Genomic DNA, 13205 nt, shown 5'->3' with positions numbered 1-13205 from the left:
ATAGTGCGAATAATATGTATTAGCAGCTGTACATATATATTATATGCATGTACATATAGCTGTACATACATATTGCATATATATGTAGAGCTGCTAATATATATTTCGATCCACTTTAATCATTAAAATCATCTCTAAACCGGTCACAGTTCAATTCATGACGACTGGCCACTCGCTACACTGTTTTTATAGTAGTATTTTTATCTCACACTGAACAATACCATATTTTACGCATATGATAGTATCTAACGCCTCCAATCTAAAGTTTTCGTAACTAAGACAATCTAGTCTTACTAAGCCTATACACTGCAGTGTTTTGTCAATTTACTCGTTCTCCTTGGGAATATATCCCGTAAAGTTTCAGCTCTATCCAATCATCGCTTTTTCTTGATATGGATAAGGTGCTAAGTCTGGAATTTCTTGAATCTTCAAAATTAATATATAAGATAGTGCGAATAGTTTTAAGCGTTTATTAAATCATGTTTAGGAAAAGTTCTAGCCGAATATTCCTGTATACGATAGAAAAATCACTCTGACCGAGAAATCATCCAAATAATATAGCACTTTGTAAGAAAATTATTCTTTGCATACTATGGGATTGCATATAGATGAAGTTGACAGAATGTTAGTCTGTACTTTATAGGACAATGGAAAGTAGTTTTAGGGAAAGCAGAAAAGAAGCAAAACTTCACGAACACAAGATGAAGTAATGTGAAGTGCATACGGAAGTCTGGTGTTTTTAAGAGTGTCAAACTATAATTAATGGAAATAATCTTTCAACAGAAATAATAGTAAAATTGTTCAGGTACCTCATCCCTTTGGTCTTACCATATTCGATCAGTATCTTTACTGGACAGATTGGACACGTCTTGGCATTATGCGTGTTGAGAAATTCGGCTCACCGACAGATATTATTTGGTAATTTTTTCTTCCGTTCACTTGGAAAACTGTAATTTGATGAGCCATTCGCTGATACAAATCATTATATAAAGCTATTTGAAAGATTAAAAAAGGTGTTCAGTATAATGGGATATTCGTTCGAGAGCATTTTTATAGGATTAATTTTTATGTTACTGATGAAAAGTTTGCAGGACAAAGAAGGAAAATAATGTATTCCCAATGGGTATCGTAGCATATCATCCAATGGCTCAAGTTGGACCTCAAGAAAGTGAATGTCTTGGTTTAAAAGTCGATAATCCATGTGTTGAATCAGATTGTCAAGGAATGTGTATTCTAAGTAAAGATGCTGATGGACTCGGTGTTGGTTACCGATGTATTTGTCCTATAGGACAGGTTCTAGTTACTTTATTGTTCTGATTTTAATTAGCATGATTGTGAAAAGGTAAGATTGTTTGACTGATTAATTAGTAGTGCTGAAGAAGTTCAAGTATTAGCAACTTCAAATGGTTTCTTCCCGGTTCTGCATTATTCCCCTAACTTGAATAATATTATATGTTGTACATTTGCAGAAATTAATCGATGGAAAAAGATGCGTTGATTCCACAGACTATCTCTTATTTAGTAGTAACAAAATAGTGCGTGGCATATTCCCGGAAATAGACCAAAATTCGCTAAGCGAAGCAATTTTGCCCATATCGCCAGTTTCACAACGTCGTATTGGAATGTACTTTGAAGTGGAATGTGACATTCATGGCAATAGCTTCTTCTATGCTGATATCATGGACAACACCATCTATAGGTAATTTATACGAGCAGTATGAATGAGTCAGATATCGAAGATGGGACAGCATTTTCGTCTGATTTGAGATAATATGCTACATTTATGTGATATGCATTATTCCCTTCTGGATATTTCATCAAGATCTGCGCATGTCGGTATTAGTCGGGTACTGTGAAAACTTTCTAAGGCAAATTTTAAGCAAATAGAAAAGATGCCACTGCATGCACAACAACCTCTAACCAGATGATCTAGATTATCAACAACACCGATCGAAAAAATCTGTGAGGATACGTTTTTTTAAAGAGATCTACCCTTATTTATGTCGAACGATGTGTACAAGCGCATATATTTCATAACTGCGCAAACAAATGGCGCATTGCATCTATATGTTTCTTAAGTAGAGTAAGCTACAACTTTTGTTCAATACTTCTTATCTAATTTGATTAACAGACCATTTATATCTTAATGTGGACATCATTTTCAGAGTAAAGCCAGATGGAGAAGGTTCTGCTCCAATACTGGTGACTCACAATGATGGATTAGTTTCAATGTCATTTGACTGGTTGTCAAAGCAACTTTATTATGTTGACAATATTAGAAATAGTCTTGAAGTCGTCAAGATATCTGAACAAGTTAGTTGTAATAAAATTATTTTTGAAACAAAGAGAATGATAGTGATTTTGGAAAGCTGATGTTGTTGTACTTGATCAGTATTATCAGTAGATATCCCGAATGGTTCAGGATTCTCTCTGTCTCTCGTAGTATTTTATATTTTTTCCGATTACTTTTTTGATTTTCTGATCCTCTTCAACATTTCTATTAAAGAGATGATGCTATTACTTGCTGCTGCAAACAGAGAGATACTGTTTAGGGTCTTGTTCATCCGGATCAGCTAATTCATCGGCAATTGCTGAACGGCTTGCGTGATCCCGTTGCTGTTGCTGTGCATCCATGGCATGGAATATTATTCTTCGCGGAAGCTCAACGGCCTGCAAAAATCTACCGATGCATAATAGGTTGGATAAGTGACAAGTAGCAAGAAACAATGCCTCGCTCTCTTACTTGTCCTTTTCCTTTGTATTTAACAATAAAATGTTACAGATGCAAGTAACTGTCAAACTATACGGAACACAACTCTCGGGCGGCCATCCAGCATTGCTATCGATTTCTCGGAGGATCGACTATGCTACGGTGATACGTTGTTGAAGACGATTAACTGCATGAACTTTGATGGCTCAAATCCGTATATCCTATCTGTAGACAATCCAATTCCTGTTGCTATCGCTATACTTGGAGGTATTTGATACTTAATCACAGAATGGTGTATTATTATTATTTGTAACATAAACATTTCTCTCTTTCCCTTTCCTCTTAACTTAATATTCAATATTACTTTTCTTGTTCTACTCACTATTTCTAACTTCTTAAAGAATGAAGAATGATTGCAGATGCTCTGTATTATGTACATCAGAGGCCGTATTCAATACGTCGTGTCGATAAGCGAAACGGAGGCAAAGGTCGAATTATACGCGAATTTACGGGCAAAGATCGAAGTGTGTTCTCACTGAAGGTATTTTCAAATATTCCCAATCGAAAGTATTATGAAATCAGACTGTATGGTCCTGTTTGCGCGATGGATTCTCCAACATCATTTCCATTCCATTTTTTTTCAAAAGAATAAATGATGAAACTTTGATGTTTGTAGGCTTGTTCACCGGCTAATCAACCGATACCTGATCCATCGATTGAGCACCCGTGCCATTCAAGTGATTGTTCTCAGCTTTGTTTTGGACTTCCCAATACTTCATCATCATCAGAAGCTCAGCCACTCGTAAAAAGATGTGGTTGTAAGCAAGGCAAGTCATTGGCTTTACTATAGATATTTAAACAAGACGTACCGATCGGAAAAAACTAATGGAATCACGAAGTTCTTTGTCTTCAAGATTCGAATTTAGGGTTCAAAATAAATCCAGAAAACATGCGTATTTGTCAGCGTGATCGTCGTGAAGTTGTCGAAATACTATGTGCTAGTAATTCATCGCAATTTTTATGCGCTAATGGACGATGTATACCAAATGAATGGAAATGTGATGGGGAGAATGATTGTCTCGATGGCAGTGACGAGGTACCTTTTAAGTCAAAAGCCATCATTACCTATGACAACATAAAAGGAAAAGAACCAGAATGATAAGGTTGTTATCATGTAGTAAAATAGTGAAAGTAACCCGAAAGAGTTTTAGAGAGGACCAGATGACAAACCTTGCTTTGTTCAAAAGGAATGTCCACCGAATACGATTCGTTGTAATAATACGAAGAAATGTATACCTCAGCAATATGCTTGTGATGGAGATAATGACTGCGGTGATTATTCTGATGAAGATGTGAAGGTAAGGCTAGTTTAAATGCTAAGATAATGATACTGCATGCATTGTTATTATTATTCTGAAGTGAAATACAATACAAGGATGAAATAATAGAAAAGTAGCTGTGGGTGTGTGTTCAGTCTGTTGGCGTTTTTAAATGGCGTGCATTTGTAATTGTATTCTGCAATCCTTGAAATGTATGCTCTGTTACAGTATTGCAAAAATGGCGAAATCCCCGTTTGTGCAGCACGAAAGTTTCAATGTGATAACCATCGATGCATTCCGGAACAGTGGAAATGTGACTCGGATAATGATTGCGGCGATGGTTCAGATGAAAAATTGGAAATGTGCACGAATACGACATGCTCTACTAACCAGGTAATTCTTCAAAACAAGAACTGCAACGTTTCGTTTTCTTCATGTAAAATATACTTTTATATTCTCTCATGTTCACTAGCTCAAATACACAGCTGATCAATACAAAGCGGTAAGATTTCTTGCTAGTCAAAATTAAATGTTCGTCACAAAAAAGTGAAAAAAAAGAGGCTGAAGTTAACAACATATAGAAATAACTGCTTAGTTGCTTTCATGTGCAGTTCACATGTGGTAATGGTCGTTGTATTCCGGTTTATTGGCTTTGTGACGGTGATAACGACTGCTATGATAACACGGATGAAGATAAAGAAAGATGTCCGTCAGCACTTTGCCGTCCTGATCAGTTCCGTTGTAATAACAAACGACAATGTATCTCACTCAAAAATCACTGTGATGGACAACAAGATTGCGACGATGGATCGGATGAAGAAAGCTGTCTCTCTCAGGTTCTCTTTTTAATTAATATCACCGAATATGTCGAAATTAAAAATTGATAGCTGTTTCCTCCAAATTTGTTGTATGAAAAGAAGAAAATATACAATTAAGGAGATAGTTCATGAACAGATCAATTCGTAAAAGTATTATTTTCAGATAGATAAATGTACACACAATGAATTTACATGCGCATCTGATGGACTTTGCATACCGATAGCATGGAAATGTGATGGACAAAAAGTAATTTAAATTCCTCTCTCGTTTCAACCTTTTAAAATTTAGAGTGAATTTCAGTAAATTCATATTCATGTGCTTTTTAGGAAGTAGAATTCCTCACGCTGCTATTTTGCTTGATTGTAAGACTGAAAGACTGGAGCCATACAAAAGATACTTTAACACTTCAGGACTGCGAAGATGGAAGCGATGAACCTGAAAGCCTGTGTTCAAGCGTTCAATGTACCCAAGATCATTTCAAATGTGCTAATGGCCGCTGTATTTTCAACGCAAGTATTTTTACATATTAGGATGAAATATGAAACAGTCTACCCACAGATCTCATCTACTTGATTTTTCAGTTGGCAATAAATATAACATCTGATGTCGTCTGTGGAGGATCTTTGGGTTTGGCGGAAGAAAGATTATATTTCTGAGAGTCAGTGCTAAGTTTATGTTTGTTTTTTTTTTTTACAGACTTGGCTTTGTGATGGAGAGAACGACTGTGGTGATAATAGTGATGAAGATGTAGAACACGGTTGTCAGCGTTCTCAACTGCTTGCAGTTCGATGTCCTTTCGAACATGTATTTTTTTCCCTTCACTTTTGTATTAAATTATCTTGAATATGCTACAAATTAACATTTCATAAATCTGATTACTAATTTTTTCCCTATCATATAACTTTTGGCGGCATAGATGTTAACATATGAAGAGTAAGATTCAGTTCATGAGATTAGTGTAATAATTCCAATTGGGAAGCACCAGTTCACTCTTTCATAATTTCAGAAATATATGTGAACTTTCTGAATTGTAATGAGTTCAAGAAATCTTGTGAGCTCGTTTGAATACTAAACATATGAAATTTCCACTTTAATTCATCGTTTTCAGGTGGCATGTCCAGGAGCTCCAGATATTTGCATACCACTTCATAACTTATGTGACGGTAAAGATCACTGTCCCGGTAATACGGATGAAGGTGGACGTTGTGCTAGAGATCTCTGTGCTGCAGATCGGGCTGCTTGTGCCTTCAAGTGTCATATGAGTCCTGATGGTCCTCTTTGCTCATGTCCCTTCGGTGAAACGGCAAGTTCACACCCAATATTGTATCACTTTATCTTTGAAAACTGAAGATAGAGATGTGAAAAGAAGCAGGGAATGAACTGCGATGCAAAATAATTACTGTAAGTCTGATTAGGAGCTAGTCAAGTTAATAAGAATTTATGATGAAATAAAAGAAAGAAAATATTGCAGCTTGTGAACAAAACTAAATGTGAACCGGAAAACGAATGCTTAGATGCCCGTTCATGCAGTCAAATTTGTACTGATGAAAAGCACGGATTCACTTGTAGTTGCGAGGAGGGATATACACTGGATGCCGATAAAAGAACTTGTAAAGTTACTGATGGTGTCCAAGTACTGTTCTTATCATATCTTTCACAAAATGTGGGTTATCACTTTGGCAGAGATGGGAAAAGTAACAGATCTGGCTAACCTGTATATTCAGGATATGCGCATATATGTGTCAAACCGTAATCGCATTTACTGGTCCGATCGTTTTCTTGAGAATTGGCATACTTTCGAGGCACGGGTAGAGAATGCAATTGCATTAGCTTGGGATTCAGTGGAGGATCGAGTTTATTGGTTAGTCAGTCTGTTTATAAAAGGGAAACGTTTACCTTGCAAATGCGAGATCAAGTGTTAGTTAAAGGACGATGAAGTTTATGAAGTTAATGAGACAATCTTTTCCATCAGTTTTATACACTGAACACAACGATTAACCTATGTTGCAGGTCAGATATAAGAGAAAAGAAAATTTACTCGGCAACACGGAATGGCACAAATGTGACAGTATTCATTAGTGAGGGTTTGGATGTGACCGAAGGTATTGCGTTGGATTGGGTTGCGCGTAATTTGTACTGGGTTGATTCCAGTCTAAACACCATAGAAGTGGCATCGTTAGAACGGCCTGGTGCGAGGTCTGTTTTTTATTTTCTGGGTCATTTAATTGATTGACCCAGAAAATAAATTTAATTGATTTAATTTACTGGAATGGTACAAATGTGACAGTATTCAAATGTGACAAATGTGACAGTAATGTGACAGTGAGGGTTTAGATATGACTGAAGGTACTGCGTTTAAGTGCGGACTCTTTTATTAATTTTATTTTTCCTCTCCTTTCATTTAGAATCATGAATCTTTTATTGCTGTAACAGCTTTAAAAAATCTTTTCCCTCATTTTTATGAAATTACTTGATGGTCAGTGTTTATTCGATGTTAATTATGTCGATTTTCCAGAGCAGTATTAATTCACGAAAACGTTGATCAACCACGAGGTATCGCTGTTGACCCTAGAAAAGGACTTTTATTTTGGACTGATTGGGGTCAGGTATGTATATTTCACTAATTATGCTTTAATGGTGCTTAGCACTGCTACTTTTTTTGTTAAATCCTTAGAAACTCATTGCGCATCGTTTGCAGAATCCACGTATTGAAAGAGCGAATATGGATGGTTCTGAGAGACGTGTGCTGGTAAATTCGAAGATTTACTGGCCGAATACAATTGCTCTAGATTTGACAACCAATCGTCTCTATTTTGCCGATAGTAAATTGGACTATATTGATTTCATCAATTATGATGGCACTGGTTTGTTTGAATGCATCGTCTATTTTTATACCAGAATTTTTTGACATACTTGCAGCCTTCTCTTTTTTGACTTTTTTAAAAATTATTTTTTGTTTCTTATTATTAGAAAAATTGATAATGTAGGGGAAAGAAAGGTAAAGCTTATAAGGGTTCTTCAGGTCGTACACAAGTGCTATCATCAACAAAGTTCGTCCAACATCCGCATTCTTTGGCAATATTCGAAGATATAATTTACTACAGTGATCGGCGACTGCAACGTCTCCAACTTTATCCAAAATATCCAAATGGTACATCGATAGAATATCAGTCACACACATTCTCGAAAGCTCTTGGTGTTACTGCAGTACATCCCGTTTTACAACCTCATTTCGAGAATCCTTGCATTGCTAATCCCTGTTCTGATCTATGTTTGATCGGTAGAGATATGGTTAGTTTTTCTTTTTTTCTTTTTTGGAAATTAACTGTGCTCTTTGTTATTGGACTCTTACATAATGTATCTAAAAAATATCAATTTTTTCAACGATCTTTCTCATTGCGACTTTTATTACTGTAGTATTATTCTCTGATTTGACTTATATCATCTAATTATCATTGACATTTCACGGATTTGATATTGGCACAGCTGTGCAGATATGAATATGGGAAATGAACATCACGCAATCAATGTTTGCAGAAAAGCACATGCAAATGTCCATTGGGTAAAATTTTGGATACAAGTGGTAGAAGTTGTATCAGTGATATGAAACCATTCTTGATGCTTATCCAGAAGACAAACATCTTTGGCTTATCTATGGACGACGGGGTAAACGGGACATCTTCACTTTGCGGAATGATACCATTGGCTGGTCTCAGTAATGCGTATGATGCAGACTATGATCCAGAATCTGCAGAGGTAATACAGGCATTGTAAATTCGGCATTGTATATTTTTACAAAAATTATAAAATTTTTTAAAAAACTACAGCAGAATGATAAACTCTGGTGGTAAAGAGAATTTTTTTTGTGGTCATAAATACAGAGCAAACCATGCCATAAAACTGCATAGTTTGGTTTTAGATGGAAAAAGAATTTTCAGATATTTTATTTGGAACACGCAACAACGGGTCGAATAATTAGTCCTAATAGTCTTCCAGAGTCGCGAATTATTCAAGTAAGATCATCTGCGACGAATCGAACACAGGTATTTGTCTTAGTTTTGTAAAGAGGGATGGATAAAGGAAATGTTGGAAACTACAATGAGATAAATCGATAGGGTGAGCAAACTTTAGATAACTGCATCACAAATTCCGGATGATTCCTATGCAATGGCAATGGACTGGATCGGACGGAATTTGTATGTCGCAAATAGAATTTCGCAAACGATTGAGGTGGTACGGACCAAAAATATGCAAGTAAGTAAAAGGCACTTATTTCTTTTATGTCTTGATGAAGTTCTCGGGATTGCATTAATACAGAGATAATTGATTAAATGATAAATTTGATCCCAGAATTCTTGCAGTATCGAGCAACTGTGCTGAATAATAATCAGTCTCCTACAGCAGTAGCCAATCCGGTTGCTTTAGCAGTCGATTCTGATCGTGGTCTTCTTTTCTGGTTGGACCGAGGTGGTGGTGCTGTTTTACCAAAAGTAAACCTTTGCTTATCGTCATATCAATGCGTGACCAATCTCTTTTGTACACTGTAATTTATTTGAGGTAGCCCGAGCTGATTTGGATGGCAAAAATGCATTGGTTATTGTTTCAAATGATCTCACTGAACTAAACCATTTAGCACTTGATGCAGTTAATCAGCGCTTATACTTCTCAGAGTCAAAGGCTGGTAGGGTGAGTTATGTTTTTTCATGAAAAAATTAAATGCAGAGTGCAAGTTGATTGCAGGAAATAGAGGTGAATGTTGATGTCAATTGCTTGTCACGATGTATGCACGTTGAGGGAAAGTAATTACTTTTGCACATTGTAGATATCATTCGTGACCTATGATGGCCAAGATCGTCGCTATATACTAAATGATGTTGGAAAACAACCACGTGGTATTGCATTCTTCAACAACCGGCTTTTTTATGCAGACAGCGCATTCGACAGTATTGAAGTAACTACCCTATCCGGTGATGGTCAGCTATCACAGTTTCAACACTTTAAGAAGGATGTTGATCAGCTGGTCAACATCAAAGCTATTTCTGGACGAAGTGGTAAGATATTGTCATGATCCTTTTCAGCATCATCAGCTAAACGCAGTATGTTGTGAATCGTAACCAAAAACTCTATACAATTTTCATATTACTTCTGTTAGGAGAACATTAGCTGTAAAAAGTACGATCTGCAAAGTTGGACCATCGAACGGTTCACTTCCTGATATGATAATACCGTTTTTACAGCAGGACATTCTCATCCATGTGGGACAAACAATGGTAATTGTGAACACTTATGCATTCCGAAAGTATTTTCACAGCATTATTGCATGTGTGCTACTGGTTATGTTCTCGAGGGTACTACTCAATGCAGACTTTTTGATCAGTCATTCTTGATCGTAGCTACAAAGACACAGATCACTGGAATACCGTGAGTCTCTTTTATTTTGAAAATCGGCATTTGTGATCCTGTGGTCAATTTGAAAATAGAAAACGGCGGTTTCTTTACATTAAACAACTCTCAGGTTGAAAGAAGAACAAAAGAGATCAGTAGCGATGGAACCCATTGGCGGTGCGGCGATCGCTGCAGTTGACTTTGAATTCGAAAGCAAATCTCTATTCGTGGCAGAAACATCGGGTCCGAATCGGGGTATCTATAGGGTTACTTTGGGTAGTGGCGAAGTGAAGAATATTGTTCGGGATAGTTTTGGCTCGTTCACAGTGCGAAGCATCGCTCTCGATTGGGTTAATTGTAAGTCTTATTGACCATCAAAAAAATTTACTGCTCACTGCATAGAGCGAGTAGTGAATTGCTGAAGTGATTAATAACTGATAATATTGGACCACTGATCCCATATCAGCATATAGCTTTACCACTGTGAACTGTTTTTTATAGATAACTTATACTTCATCAATGTTGATTCGGATCGGACTCACATTGAAGTTTGTCAATTAGATGGTAAACATCGTAAGATCTTGCTCTCAACGAAGACTGAGACGCCAAGCTCTCTTGCTGTAGATCCAGTTGGTAGATATTTGTACTGGGCTGACCAGGGCCAGAAACCTTCTATTCAGGTGACCTTGTTCTGTTGTTGTCTTTCGCGGCTAATTCGTGATTAAAATATTCTAAATTTTTAATAGTAAAGATTATTGAATTTAGCGAGCCTTCCTAGATGGAAGTCATCGACAGGTAATTGTGCATGAAAATATCGCTGAACCGACAGACTTAATAGTTGATCCCAATAGTCATATGATCTATTGGACTGATGCTAAACTTGATGGTAAGTTAGAGCTTATCTATTTTTTTCATTCTCAAAAGATGGGTGAGGATCCAGGAATTTGTCATATTGTCGTTTATAATTCTGAGCTTTCAAGTGCTTTTCTCTTCGTTTTTTTTTTTTTTAATGTACTGCTCAATCAATGAAATCTTCCTCAGATATAAGAACTGTTAATTTGTTCAATAAATGTGATATCAGGGATATATCGTGTTCGAGCTGATGGTGGTCCTGTGGAATTAGTACGAAGCGATATTGCTGCTGCAGCGGGCATTTCATTACTTGGACAGACAATGTACTGGACGGATAATCGCTTAGAAAAAGTATTCTCTGCATCCAGGTTAGAAGTCATCAGAATAAAAGTCATATCAGTTTTGTTATCAGAGAGAAATGAAAATGAGGCATGAGCATACTGCTTCTAATTTCTATTATAAAAGTCTATATTGCAATGTCCCTCGATCGTTCAAAGGAAAATGGAACTTTCGAAATGTTTCATCATATCCCCTCTTTAAAATTCGTTCTAAACATTGGTTTCATTATGGGAATTGGAGGGATTTTACGCGTCGTACAATCGTAGCGAAACTATGTTCAAAAATGTCAGAAAGATAATGCAAAGTGTTAGCGAAACAGAGAACCAAATAGTCCAAACCGGAACATTTCAAACGAGATTTAAATGAGTGAATAATCTTCCCAGTAATAATTATTTAACCTTTGCACTATCTCTAAGAGAACATTGTGGTGAATGGTGTGGATATCATGGTAGATCTTCAGGAGTTGTATTTCAGTCGCCCCAACCAAACATCATTGTTATTCTCACCAACGACGATTGCTGCTGGTCTAGCCGACCTGGGAAATATTGTTGTGTTTGATGAATCAGTGCAGCCAAAGGCGTCATCACCTTGTCAAATAACTGATAATTTGAGGAAAACTCCGTGCACCCAACTTTGCTTTGCCTCCCCTGGCAGTCAAAGTCCTTTGTGCGCATGCGCTCGTGGCGTACTGAAGGGGAGAACATGTGAAGGTATCACCACAAAGTTGTGCTTTATCATTCATTAATGCTTGTTCATTTTTTGAGTAAACTTCGTTGTAAGAGAATGCTGCGGAGAGCAAAATGTTCTCTGAAGAAATGAGAAATCTTTTTTATCAGTTTTTTTATAGTAACTCCTTAGTTGAAAAAGATATCGATGATCCTGGTTCTGACATTTTCTAAACATGAACAGATTTTTTCTAATACATGGATCCTTCAGAACCGGAGACGTTCTTAATGTTTGCGGATGGTAACTACATAGTGGATACTCCGATCGAGCCAGACGTGAAAGCAGCAAATCCGTTAAAAGAAGCTTTGCCACAAATTGAAAATCTGCAAACATTTGATGTTGATGTGAATTTACGGCGCATCTACATGGTTACTGAGTCTTCAAATGGCGCAAATATCTCCTGGTTTTCAATGAATCAGCCAGCTAAACGGAGGTTGGTTGCTGCTACATCACTTGAAGTGATATTTACGTTATTATGAATGTTTACGCTGTACTGAATTCCATTAATTCTTTACTTATTTTAGACTCATTTTTGGTCCTACAAAAAGCAAACTTGTTGAATCAGTACGACATATTTCGGATATGAAACTTGACTGGTTGACGCACAAAATATATTTCACAACTGGCAGGTGCGAAATATTTCGCCTGAATAGACTTATGAATAACTAATGATTTCTATAATACTTCGACGAATTCCAGCCAGTAGTTTACGTAATTGTGCATAAACATACTAAGTGGTTGAAGCGTTGCGAAATAGATTCCGAAGTTAGACAGACGATTTAAACTATTAATAGCCTATGACTGAGAGTGGGTAGAGTGATTTGATGACCAGTGTTATGAGTTCTTCCTAGCAAACTCACAGAAATTAAAGGTAAACTGTCTAGAAGTTTTGGTAAATGAGATTTGTAAATCGAATATAACGATGTGAAAAGAAGATTTAACAGCAGTAGTTATAGAAATTTCCTTAGTGCATAAATACTCATGAGTTGAGGAAAACACTTTGAGAGTGATGGAATTGCCTAAAGGATAGATTCATAAAAAGAGTTTGCCCATTA

At 36.6% G+C, this 13205-nt stretch overlaps 1 protein-coding gene across 1 annotated transcript in view; it reads left to right on the top strand.

Moving 5' to 3' along the window:
• Nucleotides 1-13205, top strand: part of LOAG_17329 (CBR-LRP-1 protein) — a gene marked incomplete at its 5' end in the record, with an annotated part of 33261 nt that overhangs the window by 5671 nt on the left and 14385 nt on the right. Inside the window, 36 exons of the mRNA XM_020449987.1 lie at nt 806-918; nt 1092-1293; nt 1470-1699; nt 2166-2313; nt 2553-2697; nt 2783-2977; nt 3130-3251; nt 3387-3528; nt 3637-3806; nt 3922-4068; nt 4258-4422; nt 4641-4865; nt 5011-5094; nt 5259-5357; nt 5545-5652; nt 5957-6151; nt 6320-6481; nt 6573-6709; nt 6859-7044; nt 7364-7454; nt 7547-7712; nt 7871-8139; nt 8386-8604; nt 8787-8891; nt 8980-9102; nt 9210-9338; nt 9406-9534; nt 9671-9899; nt 10086-10269; nt 10364-10590; nt 10735-10913; nt 10999-11119; nt 11315-11453; nt 11899-12134; nt 12361-12583; nt 12675-12779. Of these exons, the coding sequence (XP_020306402.1) occupies nt 806-918; nt 1092-1293; nt 1470-1699; nt 2166-2313; nt 2553-2697; nt 2783-2977; nt 3130-3251; nt 3387-3528; nt 3637-3806; nt 3922-4068; nt 4258-4422; nt 4641-4865; nt 5011-5094; nt 5259-5357; nt 5545-5652; nt 5957-6151; nt 6320-6481; nt 6573-6709; nt 6859-7044; nt 7364-7454; nt 7547-7712; nt 7871-8139; nt 8386-8604; nt 8787-8891; nt 8980-9102; nt 9210-9338; nt 9406-9534; nt 9671-9899; nt 10086-10269; nt 10364-10590; nt 10735-10913; nt 10999-11119; nt 11315-11453; nt 11899-12134; nt 12361-12583; nt 12675-12779 (5849 nt within the window). The remainder of the gene's footprint in view (nt 1-805; nt 919-1091; nt 1294-1469; nt 1700-2165; nt 2314-2552; nt 2698-2782; nt 2978-3129; nt 3252-3386; nt 3529-3636; nt 3807-3921; nt 4069-4257; nt 4423-4640; nt 4866-5010; nt 5095-5258; nt 5358-5544; nt 5653-5956; nt 6152-6319; nt 6482-6572; nt 6710-6858; nt 7045-7363; nt 7455-7546; nt 7713-7870; nt 8140-8385; nt 8605-8786; nt 8892-8979; nt 9103-9209; nt 9339-9405; nt 9535-9670; nt 9900-10085; nt 10270-10363; nt 10591-10734; nt 10914-10998; nt 11120-11314; nt 11454-11898; nt 12135-12360; nt 12584-12674; nt 12780-13205) is intronic.

This window comes from Loa loa (assembly GCF_000183805.2).
Source record: "Loa loa unplaced genomic scaffold supercont3.62, whole genome shotgun sequence".
Taxonomy (NCBI): Eukaryota; Metazoa; Nematoda; class Chromadorea; order Rhabditida; family Onchocercidae; genus Loa; species Loa loa.
The sequence above is the reverse complement of the archived record's forward strand: the minus strand, read 5'-3'. Positions and strand labels throughout refer to the sequence as shown.